This window comes from Spodoptera frugiperda, chromosome 8 (genome assembly GCF_023101765.2).
Source record: "Spodoptera frugiperda isolate SF20-4 chromosome 8, AGI-APGP_CSIRO_Sfru_2.0, whole genome shotgun sequence".
Classification (NCBI taxonomy): domain Eukaryota; kingdom Metazoa; phylum Arthropoda; class Insecta; order Lepidoptera; family Noctuidae; genus Spodoptera; species Spodoptera frugiperda.
In genome coordinates, this window is record NC_064219.1 from 5,864,583 (window position 1) to 5,877,559 (window position 12,977).

At 36.6% G+C, this 12,977-nt stretch overlaps 3 protein-coding genes across 3 annotated transcripts; 1 reads left to right on the top strand and 2 right to left on the bottom strand.

Annotated features, from left to right (window-relative positions):
* Positions 1–3,232: 3,232 nt before the first annotated feature.
* Positions 3,233–6,468, bottom strand: LOC126910930 (uncharacterized). Its single transcript, XM_050695349.1, has 2 exons — positions 6,120–6,468; positions 3,233–5,619 (listed from the first exon to the last, which is right to left on the bottom strand). Exons 1-2 carry the CDS (start codon positions 6,198–6,200, stop codon positions 4,360–4,362), a joined length of 1,341 nt encoding a protein of 446 aa, XP_050551306.1. The 5' UTR covers positions 6,201–6,468; the 3' UTR covers positions 3,233–4,359.
* Positions 6,469–7,213: 745 nt separating this feature from the next.
* LOC126910976 (uncharacterized) lies at positions 7,214–11,098 on the bottom strand. The gene is made up of 7 exons (XM_050695657.1): positions 10,815–11,098; positions 10,102–10,171; positions 9,318–9,627; positions 8,639–8,769; positions 8,175–8,515; positions 7,739–7,808; positions 7,214–7,652 (listed from the first exon to the last, which is right to left on the bottom strand). The coding sequence occupies exons 1-7, from the start codon at positions 11,061–11,063 to the stop codon at positions 7,345–7,347; spliced, it is 1,479 nt and encodes a 492-aa protein (XP_050551614.1). The 5' UTR covers positions 11,064–11,098; the 3' UTR covers positions 7,214–7,344.
* Positions 11,099–11,948: 850 nt separating this feature from the next.
* LOC126910931 (uncharacterized) lies at positions 11,949–12,661 on the top strand. The gene has a single exon (XM_050695353.1). It carries the CDS (start codon positions 12,050–12,052, stop codon positions 12,515–12,517), a length of 468 nt encoding a protein of 155 aa, XP_050551310.1. The 5' UTR covers positions 11,949–12,049; the 3' UTR covers positions 12,518–12,661.
* Positions 12,662–12,977: the final 316 nt, after the last annotated feature.

The window sequence follows — 12,977 nt, forward strand, 5'->3', positions numbered from 1 at the left end:
GTGTTTTCGAATATTTTGTGTGAAGTTCAGCATATCAAGTGTCTAAATTAAGTTTTTGCTAACGCTATTGCATTGAGAATATAGTCAGTCAGAGGGCCTCAGTACGAGTCTGATTTACGTTTAACGAGATCGAAACGGGAGCGTGTTCGAGCGAGAGGCTTAGGTAGCTCCAATGAATTAGCCAATTAGAGCGATGATTTCGCTCTCATTTCAATCTCGTTAAAAGTAAAACAAACTCGTACCAAGCCATTAGATTATGTATGACTACATAATCAAATCTAATCCATGTTACTATTAAAGTTTATTTAATTCGATCAAAGTGTAATAAATATCCAACCCTACTTCTCTTCCAATCCTAATAACCCTTAAAAGCCACCGTCACACGCAATCATTGAACAAGACAGTCGGTCTTTTAAACACCAATTCACATGAACCGTATAATATGACCATATAGTAATAAAAAATATATATATGATAACACTTCTCCGCCTGCCAGTACTTGTCTCCACTTCACTTCTACAAGTTGTGCTGAATTGCAAATAACTTATTTGCGCCTTAATTTTCATGGAATCCTGGTACACATGTGTGTATGTATGTAGATTAAATTAAACGGGGATTGAAAAGTACAATGATGTTACACTAGCTAGTTTATGCTCTGAGGCCTTCTTGTTTGATGTTTCAAGCGTTTCCATTTCAAAGAAAATTACTGTTCTCTATAAAATTGTTAAGTATAAACTTTACTAAATACTGAGAATTGCCACATATCCAAGTCATAGGATTCCTATAATAGACACACTGAATCAATAAAATAGTAGGTAATCATGAATCATTACAGAAAAAAAAAATAACAACACCGAGTTCCTAAAAGAGCTTCATGTCGGCTACCTTCTCAGCTCAGCATATTATACTTATTACCACATCTATTTCAATATTCCAATAGTCACGTTATATGTAGGTACATGTCGTGGTGGCCCAGCGATTTAAGACGCTTCTCATATATGACAGTGCGTGTTTGAAACCTAGTCGTACCAACGGCAAGTACCAATGTTACTTTTTCCAAGTTATAATTATTAATGTATTTTCTAAGATTATTTTGACACCACTGACAAACGATAAAGGACAACATCGTGAGGAAACCTGGGCTTATAGTTTCTAAATATAAATTTGAAATCGCCAACCCGCATTGAGCAAGCGTGGTGATTAATGTTCAAACGTGCTCCGTGTAAGAAGAGTCATTTGGTGAGCAGTGGCCACTTACAGACTGTTGTTTAAAAATACCAAACACAATTTCCAACTCTATAATCGACCCAACAATATCTACTTATATAAAAGCTTTTACATAACTCTTTTAAACGTAACAATTAGCCAAGTTATTACGCCCTAATCGAAAAGCCATTAACGTAAAAAAATCTATTTATAAGCAAATTTGGGAGGGTAGTAGGAAAATAGAGGAGTAAATTAGTGTTGAATATCTTATCGGTTCATTTCAATAGCGAGTGCGGAGCGGAGCGCATCAATCAACCGCGTATGACGGCCTTATATTGAAACACTGAGCTATTGCCGGATTTTCCCCGGTTACTTTATTTACTTTCATCAAGGTTTTGTTTAGATCTTCAAGTATGTACGTATTTTTAAATTATAAAGATTGAGTGTGGATTTATGGAGGGGAATAATGTGATGTGAAATAACCAATACAAAAATTTTCCTCGAAGTTACTTGATTTGTGACTTTATAGCAATAGCTGACAATACACCTTCGATTGTTTCTCAACAATCGTTTGTTTGGACGTTTGTTCGTCAATCACGCTGAAACTACTGAACAGATTTTGATAAAATTTGGTATACAGACAGGGTATGAGCTGATTTGAGTGATAGGATTTTTATCCCACGAGAATGCGGGTGAAACCGCTGGCAGAAGGTAGTATATCTATATTTCTATATAGAAGGTACCTCTTACTATATCTACCTACCTATTAGAAACTCTATACCTATCCGTGTAAAAGGTCATGATAACTAATTTTATAATAGCAAGCTCGCCCCTCGTAAAATGGGGTGGAGTAGATGACAGCCGATGTCACGGAGATAGGACACGCCGCTACTTCCATCTTAGCTGCATGTTATACTAGGCTTATACCTTGGCTCTGCTTAGAAATTTGACAAACGGATTAAAGTATTTTTTGTAAAAACTTCGCAAGTTTTTTGTGCATCACACTAGTAATTTGATAAAAGGTCGTATTGTATCGTTTCGCCTTTTTATCCCCGAAGGTGTAGGCAGAGGTGCACATTATGGCACGTAATGTCTAATGTACACTACTTTTAACTATATACTTTATAAGTCCCATGGAATAGGTAAGGTGTGAGCCTTTTGCCTTTTGAGGCAAAATTCCAGACTCTGTGCTACTACTGAGAAGTTTTCGAAAAAAGCCCAGTAAAATAAAACTTTGCTCAGCCAGGCAAGCGACGCCGAAACCCCTTGGCTGGCAGTCGCACAAGCGACCACTCGACCAACAAGGCAGTCTTGCGGGCATTATAAGAAGTCTTCACATACAACCCATTCTCAAATTACAAACCCTAGACACAATCTGCAGTTTCCTCTGACCTTAATAAAAATAAAAATAATAATTAAATCGAAAATAAATAAATGAAGATCTAATAACGCTGTCAGACTCCAGGGAGACATTTTGCCCGTCATAAAACAAGAAAATAACAGCGATGATGCTGATCTACATAATTAAATAGATAGCCAGGGCCAAGACGAACCCGGCAGAGTTGGAGCGAGGCGAAACAAATACATAAATTATGCACGTGCAGAAATCACGGATAAAGTTCCATTTGAACAACTTGGAAACTCAAAACCTGTTGAAGACTTGCTAATTACAGGGGAGGTTTTAAAGAAAAACCCCATCGTATAGTATCCTTGGGAACGCGGCTCCTTTTTATCAGCTGGTGTGTCTGGTACCCGCCTTCTACGGCAGGCAACGTTATAATCATAATATTCACATGCACGGACGTGTAAAGACAACAGCATATCAAGCTACTCTATTCTGTTAATAGCTTTCGACCGTATTACAAAATAATAAAGATCAAAATCAGTCCAATCCACAACCTTACATCTAAAAATGAAAAAAATACTTTCAAATTTGGTTTTAATACTTTTCACAATCTTAAAAGTAGATAATAAAGTATACTTATTTTAAAATACAAACTATAGTTAGTATTAAACTTATTTCCTTATTTAAACCTAGATAAAAACAAATTGACTAATATTATTGCCAACCCATTCAAGGATTGCAAAACAGAAAGCCGAGATAAAAACTGCAACATAAAGATGTTTTGAAACAAAAAACAATCAATTAAATATTCAATATTTACAAACAGACGTACGTACGTGGTAAAGATAATAGGTATTGAAATTAAACACACAGATACGTAATTCAATGTCATCGATTTCTAGATAGCATCGTAATTTCCCACTTATTGACGAACTAAGCAAGTTTCTTACAACTTGTCATAAAAGACAAGAACGTAAACTCTGCCCAGTTTACCATTTCCAAATACGTATAAATCTAGTACACAAAACTACTTTAAAGTTTTGCCAAATCGTCCATTCGAAGACTCAAATATTTTCGAACAATGTCCATGGTCCGAGCAAATTCATCTCCCTCGACAAATACTGAAAAGAAACTGAAAGAAATAAAGAAACTAGATAGAACATCGAAGTCACAGAATGCACAATTAAAATATTGTTTTCTGTAAGCAATTATTATCTACAAGTACCCCAATAAGAAACAATACACGAATCATAACATTACGATGATTCTAATCAATTTCCATAGGAATTATTATTTCGGTGCAAAGCATGATATAATTCTAAATGTTATTGTCGATTAGAGAATACACAATTCTCTTTCGAATAATGCAGGCACTTAAAATACAATGCATTACACAACCGAACACTTGAGATGCGAAAAAGTTTATCAATTGGGACGGGCGTCCCTTCTGGCTAGTCTGTATTTCTCTGAAGCCTCTATTGGCTATCTGGACATCTGTTGGCGTTCTACAGTGTTTACATTTCATTTCTCGGAGCAACAAACGCCGGTAAGAAGAGGGATGCGCGCGCAGAGATCTCAATCGCGATAGCTTTGAGCAGTCGTTATCGTGATCTACACTGCGAGCACTTTCCTGTGGAATAGTTGCTTCAAGACCTGCGTATTCTTCGACTGTACTTTTAGAATTTTATATTATAAATGCAGCGCGTTGGTCAACTGGCTCGACAGCCTGCTTTGCGGAGTGCCATAGTAAATTGCATAGAAGCTACATCTAACTCTTCAATTAATAAAATACCTCTGTGGAATATCAGCTAGTGCACAGAAGTTTCGTTGAACTTGTTCGGCGGTCTGACAACATCGTCGTCTTGTTTGATTAGATTTAAGTCTTCAGATAACATTTCCTCGTAATAATTAATTTCAGACGATCCCCTTAAATCAGTATCATTGTGTTTTCCTTCTTCTCTTAAAGCTCTATCCTTTGCTACGAATGGGTCAATTTGCTTTATATTTAATCGTCTTCCACATTTACATTCGGGTTTAACTAGGCGACCGGAGTTTACATAATATGGCTTCGAAGATTGTAAAATACAGTCTCGGTAACTACAATCGGGCATATTATTATTACTTTTTTCGTAATTCTGTTCTTCTAAAGTGTCTTTCAGGTATCTGTCTAATAATTTATCCTCTTCTGGGTTATTATCAGTTAATCTATGAGTATCGTCGTCATTGATAAAGTCCCCTTCGAAATTAACATCCTCGACTTTATTAACTAAATCTTTAGCTTGGAAAGGAGGTCTGATGTATGAGCCGTCGAACCCATAATTTTTATGACGTAGATCCTCCTTCCGAATGGGTATCGGTTTCGGCTTCGACACATATGGACTTTTCAAGTTATACTGTTTGAAATAGTTTTCTTTGTTGGGTGTAATATTTGAGGGTGACAATGAGGGGAATTCATTTTGACGCATACTGTCATAGCCTGTCTTTACATTATTTAATCGGCTCACTGGTCGAACGATGGGTGGTTTCAAAAGTTCGAAGTATTCCCTGCGTTCGTCCAATCTATTTAGTGGTTGAGGTGGAAATTGTAACGGAGCAGTATCGGGTGCAATTTTAATTGGCTTTTTATTATTTGGCTTTTTATTATTATTATCTTTGCATCTAAATACGGTGGGGTCTGCAAAATACGATGCCATATCTTGTGGAAGTTTGTCAGACAATTCAAATCCTTGGAAGTATGAATTGGAAGTAACCCTAGTGCCAAGTGGACAAGGAGTTGGTATGTTCGGCATGAGTGGCGGAGGTACTGTAGCAAACACTATCTTGTCTAATGGTGATATTTTAATGACTCGGTTACGGACTGGCTTCTTAAACTTCTGATTGATGTATATAAAAGCTCTTTCATTCTGGTTGTTCTGTTTCTCTGTAGCATGCTCGTAGAGGTCTTTCTCGTCGATGTCATTCCTACTCTTGGGTAACACAGCGAATTTCGAGGGCAACGTAGTAGTACTTGTATCATTCGTTGCGTTGCTTGTTGATTCCGTTGTGATGTTGCTCCATTTACTATCAATCTGTAACAAGAAAATAATATGATTAAGCCTGTTGGTGTAACATAAATTGCAACAAACAGCACATTGACTGCACGGTCAGTGTGGTGGCTGGGCAACGGGCTGTTGCGCAAAGTGTAGCAGGTTCAATTTCCGCACGGAGCAAATTCTTGTGAGATCCACAAATTGTTGTTTCGGGTCTGGGTACCATGTATATGTGAACTTGTATATTTCATTTTGTAAACGCAAAATCCTAATGTGGAGCAACGTTTTTTCAAGAAAAAAAAGCGATTAGCAACACTAAAATCAATCTTCGATTAAATTTCGGAATTTCTTCTCAAAATTAGGTACATATTAACGTGTCACGCAATAAAGATATTATTCATAGCTATTAAATAAATTGGTACTAAGAATAATTTACAACCCTAACAACCCCATGTACCTGCACTGGCAAACAATGAAACAAATTATTTGTGTTAAAATAATATTTTACAAAATAACAACGTTCCCGTTTTATTACTCACCTCTGGAAGACTCGAGGGCACAATAAATCCGGAAACAACTCCAATACACAAGGAAACTAAAACAACAAATGCATTTCTCATTTTCCACTCCCGTGATAAAATAGAACTAAGTAAATATAAAAGTCTTCACTAATATTATTTTAATTTTTTTTGTGTCATTAGGATGCGACCGTCCTCGAGTGCCGTGGTTAGATCTCTAACAGAATGTTGACATGTCAACAAAAAAAACAATATGAATGAAGAATAGAATCGATGCAGTTGTCTAAACAACTGATTGTTATAATGAAACCATTGCTATTTATCATTGTTTGCCTGCCTACTTTGTTTGTTTTTGATCGATTTTTTTTTATAAATTAATCGTCAAGAGTTATATGATGCATTTGTTCAATGAACTACTGAAGAATGAATAGTGGTAAATGTTGGGTATTAGTCGTACAAATATGGATTATGAATTTTAAGCATTTCGTTAAAATTTAGTGAACAATAATGGATTTTCAGTCTAGAATAACTTCGAAACCCTTGGAAATGTATTAGCTAGTCGTGGTAGTCAAAATCAATTTGTTAAATGCTGTATTTTCCAACACCTGTGTACATGCTGCAATAAATACTTGAATACTTGAATAATCAATAACACATACTACTCTTAAAATTATGGTATAAGCCAGTAAACTAGCTGACGGATCACCTGATGGTAGACAATCGCCGCCGCCCATGAACACCCGTAACACCACAAGCGTAACAAGTGCGTTGGAGGCCTTTTGGGGGTTAGGAATCAGAGGGTTGTTGGAGAATCGAGGATTGAGAAGATTGGGAAGGAGCGTAATTGGGCCTCCGGTAATCTCATTCACACAACGAAACATAACGCAAGCGTTGTTACACGTTGGTTTATTATGAGCCGTGGTATCACTCCAGTCTAGCCGGCCCATTCGTGCCGAAGCATGGCTCTCCCACATTTGTAATATTCATAAGGATTTTTTAATATGTAGATTAATATTTTAAGAACAAAAGCTGGGTCTTTGCAACTAGGTTACAAAGCAACAATGTAACCACTCTCAACACAGGAACTTAACGACCAATTGAAAAACTTCACTCTTGGTGACAATTATAACAAAATTTATTCAACATTGATACTTATAGCGATCATAGATTACTATATGACTTTCTTAGCTCTTAAGTACAACATTTTAGATGGTTTATTTACAAAATAGATTCACTATTCCGTAGCTTAGTTTTGACCGAAAACGGCCACAATTTCGTCAAGGAAGACTTTCACGTCAATGCCGTTCTCGGCAAGGGTTGCGACCTCAGCTTGGAAGGTAGGGTTAGCCCAGAGAGCGGAGAAGACAGCATCCCACTGTTCACTGTTCAGGTTGTTGATGGCAGTTCTGAACTCCTCATCCTCAGCCATCTTCTGTTCGAAGAGAGCTGATAGCTTGGCCTTGGGGAAGGCGTCGATGCAGTCCCTCATGAAGGAGGTGAAGTCTCGGCCACTGGTGGAGTGACGAGCGGACCTTGCAGTTTGTTGAATGCTCTCTGTAAAACAATCAGGTAGTTTAATAAGATTTGACTTCAAAAATTGTTTCGATTGTTATATAGGTACTTAGCAAGTTGAAACTTACCAATCATCTCGTTGAACAGGTCAATGAAGTAGTGGATGTCAATGTTGTCTTGTTCCAAGAACTCGATCACCTGGAGAAAGAAAGGAAAAAAATACATATTAATGAGCAATGTAACATTTGATAAGTCTGTACTTCTAAAAGTCTATTAAATAAGTTGTCTCAATTAGGACTTCGGAAGGTAAATTGACTCCCGCATCACCTGTAAAGTAGTCTTACGATTCTTCTAGGAATAGTAGTACTACTTAAAGTGGATACTAGACTATGGAATGAAATTAATATTTAGTCCTGATGTCTTAATCTTAAAATTAAAGCAATTAAAAACAAAACACTATACTCAATCGAACATGACTTCAGAAATTTAATATGGATTGACCATCACATACTGACGACAGTAATTCATACAAAATCACAATTTTCTTATCAAGCAAATACTCACAGCAACAAATTCAGGCAACGATTCCATTTCGTAGACTAAGTCCTTGAAGTTGTTGGTCCTCATGTAGTCCAGAGCAGTCCAGAACTCATCGTACTCAAGGTAGTGCTCGTTCAGGTGCTCGATCTCATGGCCAGCCTCATCCATGATGATGTCCAGAAAGTCTTCAACATGCTCGTGGAACAGCTTCCTGGTCTGAGGAGCTGAGAAGGCAAGAGCCACCAGGGCGAGGACAACAAGAGCTTGCTTCATCATTCTGGTATCGTTTCCTGAATTCTGTGATACTGATACAGCGGTGCCTATGCGTTTTATACTATATGATAAGATAAAAGATGAAGATCTAGCTTCAGTGTGTCATGTGAGATAATCTTTATCTCAAGTGTTAGATATTCTTTCTGTATCTATTGCTAATTTTGGTGATGTTTTCTCGTGTATAGTTCATGTTTTAACTGTTAAACCAAGGATACAATGGCCAAATGTCCTATGACACGTGTCGCCAGTAACGTTGGGTGTTGTACCGCGACGTTGCCGGACTTTGATCGACATGTCTGCGGACATGAGTCGCGTGTTGTCGCCATATCTATCAGGTGAAAATTCGCTTGACATATCGCCTATACATGTCGTGGGACATTTGTCCCATAGTGTGCCCTTGGCTTAATACCACACCTACAGCGTTGTGGAAGGATTGATAAATCTTATGCTTTTTCTTTTATGTAAGAACTTAGCTTGTATGTAAAAGAAAGTGAGATAGATAATAAGATCATGAACATTTTTGTAAGTCTTGACTTAATTATCTTTCAATATTAGACAGATCCAGACGAGACTGCACTTTTAAAAATCAATGAAATAGTCTCAGGTAACAGTTACAAACTTATAATTTACATTTTCCAGTTTCTTTCGCAACATAATTTTTACATTCTTACTATGTTACTATACGTTAAAAAGTTGAATTGTAAAAACAGGTTGCGTCATTCATAAAAATAAGAACACATATTTATCAGTGGTTTTGACACTTATTTTGAAACGGAGTGATGATTCATTTTCCCTGAAACTAAATAAAAAAACACACCATAGTATAATAAAATAGATTTATTAAATATTTCTTTCAACTTAACTTTCTTCAACATTAAACATCGAAGGTTTGACTAGTTCTGACCAAAAATCGCGAGGAGTTGTTCGAAGAGGACGCTAATTTCGATTCCATTTTCGGAGAGAGCAGCAACTTCAGCTTGGAAAACTTCGCTTTCCCAGAGCGCTGAGAAGACAGATTCCCATTCTTCGCTTTCTAGGTTCTGAATAGCAGTCCTAAACTCTTCATCTTCAGCCATTTTCTGGTCGAAAAGAGCAGCCAGTTTCTCTTTAGGGAAGACGGCAATGCAATCCCTGGTGAATGATGTGAGATCACGGCCACTGACGGACTGACGGGCTAGCGATTTTGTGTCTACATCTACGTTTTCTGTAAGAATATTTAATAAAAATAATTAATTTTACTTTCATTTTGTGGCCAAATTGGGAGTCATTGAGGAAATACTATGTTTAAGAGTGTCTGTTGATGATAATGAAACTTTATTTATTTATTTAAGCTTTATGCATAATCGTACATTAGACTGACTTAATGCCATTTGCATTATCTTCAAGTCTGTTCTTTGTGTGATGCAGAGAGAAGTATACGGTGAGTGCAAAGAGCAAACAATGAGTTTTAATGAGAGAAATTATTTTATAAGTGAAGACTAATTGTTATTTGCTGTCACATTCACACACACTTTTTTTTCATGTATATTCTGTTAGCTGCTAGTCTTCCATAGTTTATAAGTAAATAAATAAATAGCTACATATATTCTCCAACAGGTGGTCGGATTGTGTACCCGTTGTTATGTTATAATTATTTACACTTATAGTTAGTTATTATATTATATTATACTGTACTTACCAAGAATGCCGTTCAGCATGTCAATGAAGAAATGTACATCGATGTTATCGTTCTCCAAGAAATCAATTACCTGTTAGCAAAAAAAATAAATTAGCCAACTGCCTACTTGACTAAATCTCAATGGGTATTGTTTACAACACGGTGTAACATGAATTATCCTTAAAACCTTAGACTACGGTAATTAAAGTACATAGGACTATCATCATTCAATACTTCTCTTATCAATACTTCTCGATTTTATGTACCTTTCATTCATCCTATCCATATATAAATGAAAATTTCATAAAAACCATTAAATTGCATCATATTTTATCACGTGATAGTTCATTCAACATTTCGTGCTGTCCTGCTCAATTCTGATTAGCAAATGTACTATTACGAACATTTGATTGTAAACCGGTTACCTAAGGGTCAATCTCCAAAACGGGAGTGTTCGTATGATCGCTTTTGCGCTTTTTAGATATGATGATAGAATGAAGGATATGTATTTCATTGAAAATAATGATATTCAAATAGTATATTTTTGTTGTTTTCAATGAGATACATAATTGCTATTAAATATCTATATCTGAGCCTGAGCGAACACCCGAGTGCACCCGTTTTGAAGATTTTCCCCTTAACGTATAAACAAAATGAAACGAAGATACCATAACTAACTAACATATTCAACACTATTGAAATTACAATACTTGAATATAAAAACAAATACTCACAGCAACAAATTCAGGCAAAGATTCCATTTCGTAAATAATCTCCTTGAAATTGTTCGTCTTCATGTAATCAATGGACTTCCAGAACTCATCAAACTCGGAGTAAATTTCCATCAGACGAGCCAATTCCTCACTTGACTCGTCGATAATGTCTATGAAATCCTCGACATGTTCGTGGAACAGCTTCCTGGGTTGAGGAGCTGAAGACACCAGTGCCACCACGGCTAAGAAAACCAGTACCTTCTTCATCATTTTTCACTTGTTTCCAGAAATCTGTGTGCCGCATATTGCTGGTAGCAAAATGTTTTTATACTAAGTGATAAGATAGTAGCCCAGATTTCTTTGAAGTTATCAAGGCAGATGATTGACTGAAATGCATTCGTTTTGTTTGTATGGGTGAGTATTGTGACCGGTCATCCGGTATCGAAAATGTTTATAAGTAGCTACTTTTAGAGTAGAAGTTATGTATCTTACTTCTAACTATCTTACTAATATTATAAATGTGTATGTTTGTTACTCTATCACGTCAAAACGGCTGAAGCGATCGGGATGAAATTTGGAACAGAGATAGGTCTGGAATAACACATATTATTATGCTACTTTTTATCCCACGGGAACATAGGGTGAAGCCGCTGGCAAACGCTAGTGTGCCAGCGGCTTAATATATTTCAGGCAAAACATAATACAGTTAAGAACAACTTTTATTACATAATATTATTATGTAAATAATATGTACCTGTTTGCATACAAAATTACAAATAATTATTCTGGCAAAGAAATCTATATCGAAATTGAAAAACCCGTGAGAACTATGCTTCTCCTGAAAACTCAGAACCCAGAAATACAGTAGTCGATTCATACGGATCCAACATTAATACATTTTATAATATCTTTTAAATTATTAATACATTCCCCCCACCGAGAGTGCAGTGACATGAAAAACTCGCGCTCGCCTATGTATTTCCTTTTTCACATTTAATATCTATAATCACAATTTTATATTCCTGCTCGCACCGGATTACGAGCGAGGCATGAGGATTGAATTTTAACATTAATAAATAATGTCATAATGCATTTATGTGGGTAAATCTCATTTCCTGCACCGCGGACAAGTATTTATTTACCCTACAATATTCATTTTTGTACATTTACGTCAATTATCATACCAAACAACAGTCGCAAACATATTTCAAGTCCGTTAGTTAATGTGACAACAAGTATCTCTGTTATTAATTAAAATGAGTGCAGAGGAAAACCAAATGCGTCAATCCACGCCACTTCGTTCAAATGATTTTGACGCGAGCTCGTCGGGCTACATCGACGATTACTCACAACTTCGACTATCGTATTACCAGCACAGAGGTACTATCTCAGACATAACCGACATTTCTGGAGACACGTCCACCGAAGAGCAGACGTTTGACACGGTGGAAACAAGCTTGAATGAAACCTCCGTCACCGTGGACGAGAAAGAAGCTAGTCGACAGAAACTACGGGATTATTACATTTCTCAAATCCCGGATCTGCCGCATCCGTCATACGTCGTGGCATCCATAATCTCGTCAGCATCCCGCAAGATGGGATCCATTCACCTCAGATATAATGACAGAATCGAACAAGGCAAGGCTCCCGATTCTAGGAACGATTCGAAATTTGATCCTGAACGTAGATCGACGCTGAAACCCAATCAGTTTCCCAATAACTAAACGGTTTATTTTTGAAATGATTCTGATGTTGAACGTCTTATCTGATCGTGAATTGAACTAGTATAAATGCATGTTTGTTTTTTATAAGTATTTAATTATTTAACAGTGTATGAAAATCGACTATTATACGGATTTAACGCAAAATGGCATCTTTATTATTTAACCAAAATAACCTAAAAGAGAAAATGACAGTGTAATAAATTGCTAAGTCACAAGTTTTGGGTCGCTGATAGCGCTCACAAGCCTGGTGAGTACAAATAGTGATGTGCCATCAGATACTGGAGCAAAAAACATAAAAACATATAATTACTGTCGCCTCTGATTTCCCCGGGGTGGCGCGAGCCCGGGCTGCTATAATGGCCTTCCTGCATAACTATTCCTACTTCGATTTTATACGATACCTTCGTATTAGAAAAATACAGTTTCCTTAGGCTTTCTGATAGATTAGGGAGGTATTTCA

What these genes read in the sequence shown, in the direction of transcription:
- LOC126910976 (XM_050695657.1), bottom strand. Translation starts at nt 11,063, where the DNA reads ATGATGAAGAAGGTACTGGTTTTCTTAGCCGTGGTGGCACTGGTGTCT. An exon ending in CATGCTGAACGGCATTCTTG is followed by an intron (nt 9,628 to 10,101) that starts GTAAGTACAGTA and finishes ATATTCTTACAG; the next exon opens with AAAACGTAGATGTAGACACA. An exon ending in GCGATTTTTGGTCAGAACTA is followed by an intron (nt 8,770 to 9,317) that starts GTCAAACCTTCG and finishes CGATATGTCAAG; the next exon opens with CGAATTTTCACCTGATAGAT.
- LOC126910930 (XM_050695349.1), bottom strand. Translation starts at nt 6,200, where the DNA reads ATGAGAAATGCATTTGTTGTTTTAGTTTCCTTGTGTATTGGAGTTGTT. An exon ending in TGCCCTCGAGTCTTCCAGAG is followed by an intron (nt 5,620 to 6,119) that starts GTGAGTAATAAA and finishes TTCTTGTTACAG; the next exon opens with ATTGATAGTAAATGGAGCAA.
- LOC126910931 (XM_050695353.1), top strand. Translation starts at nt 12,050, where the DNA reads ATGAGTGCAGAGGAAAACCAAATGCGTCAATCCACGCCACTTCGTTCA.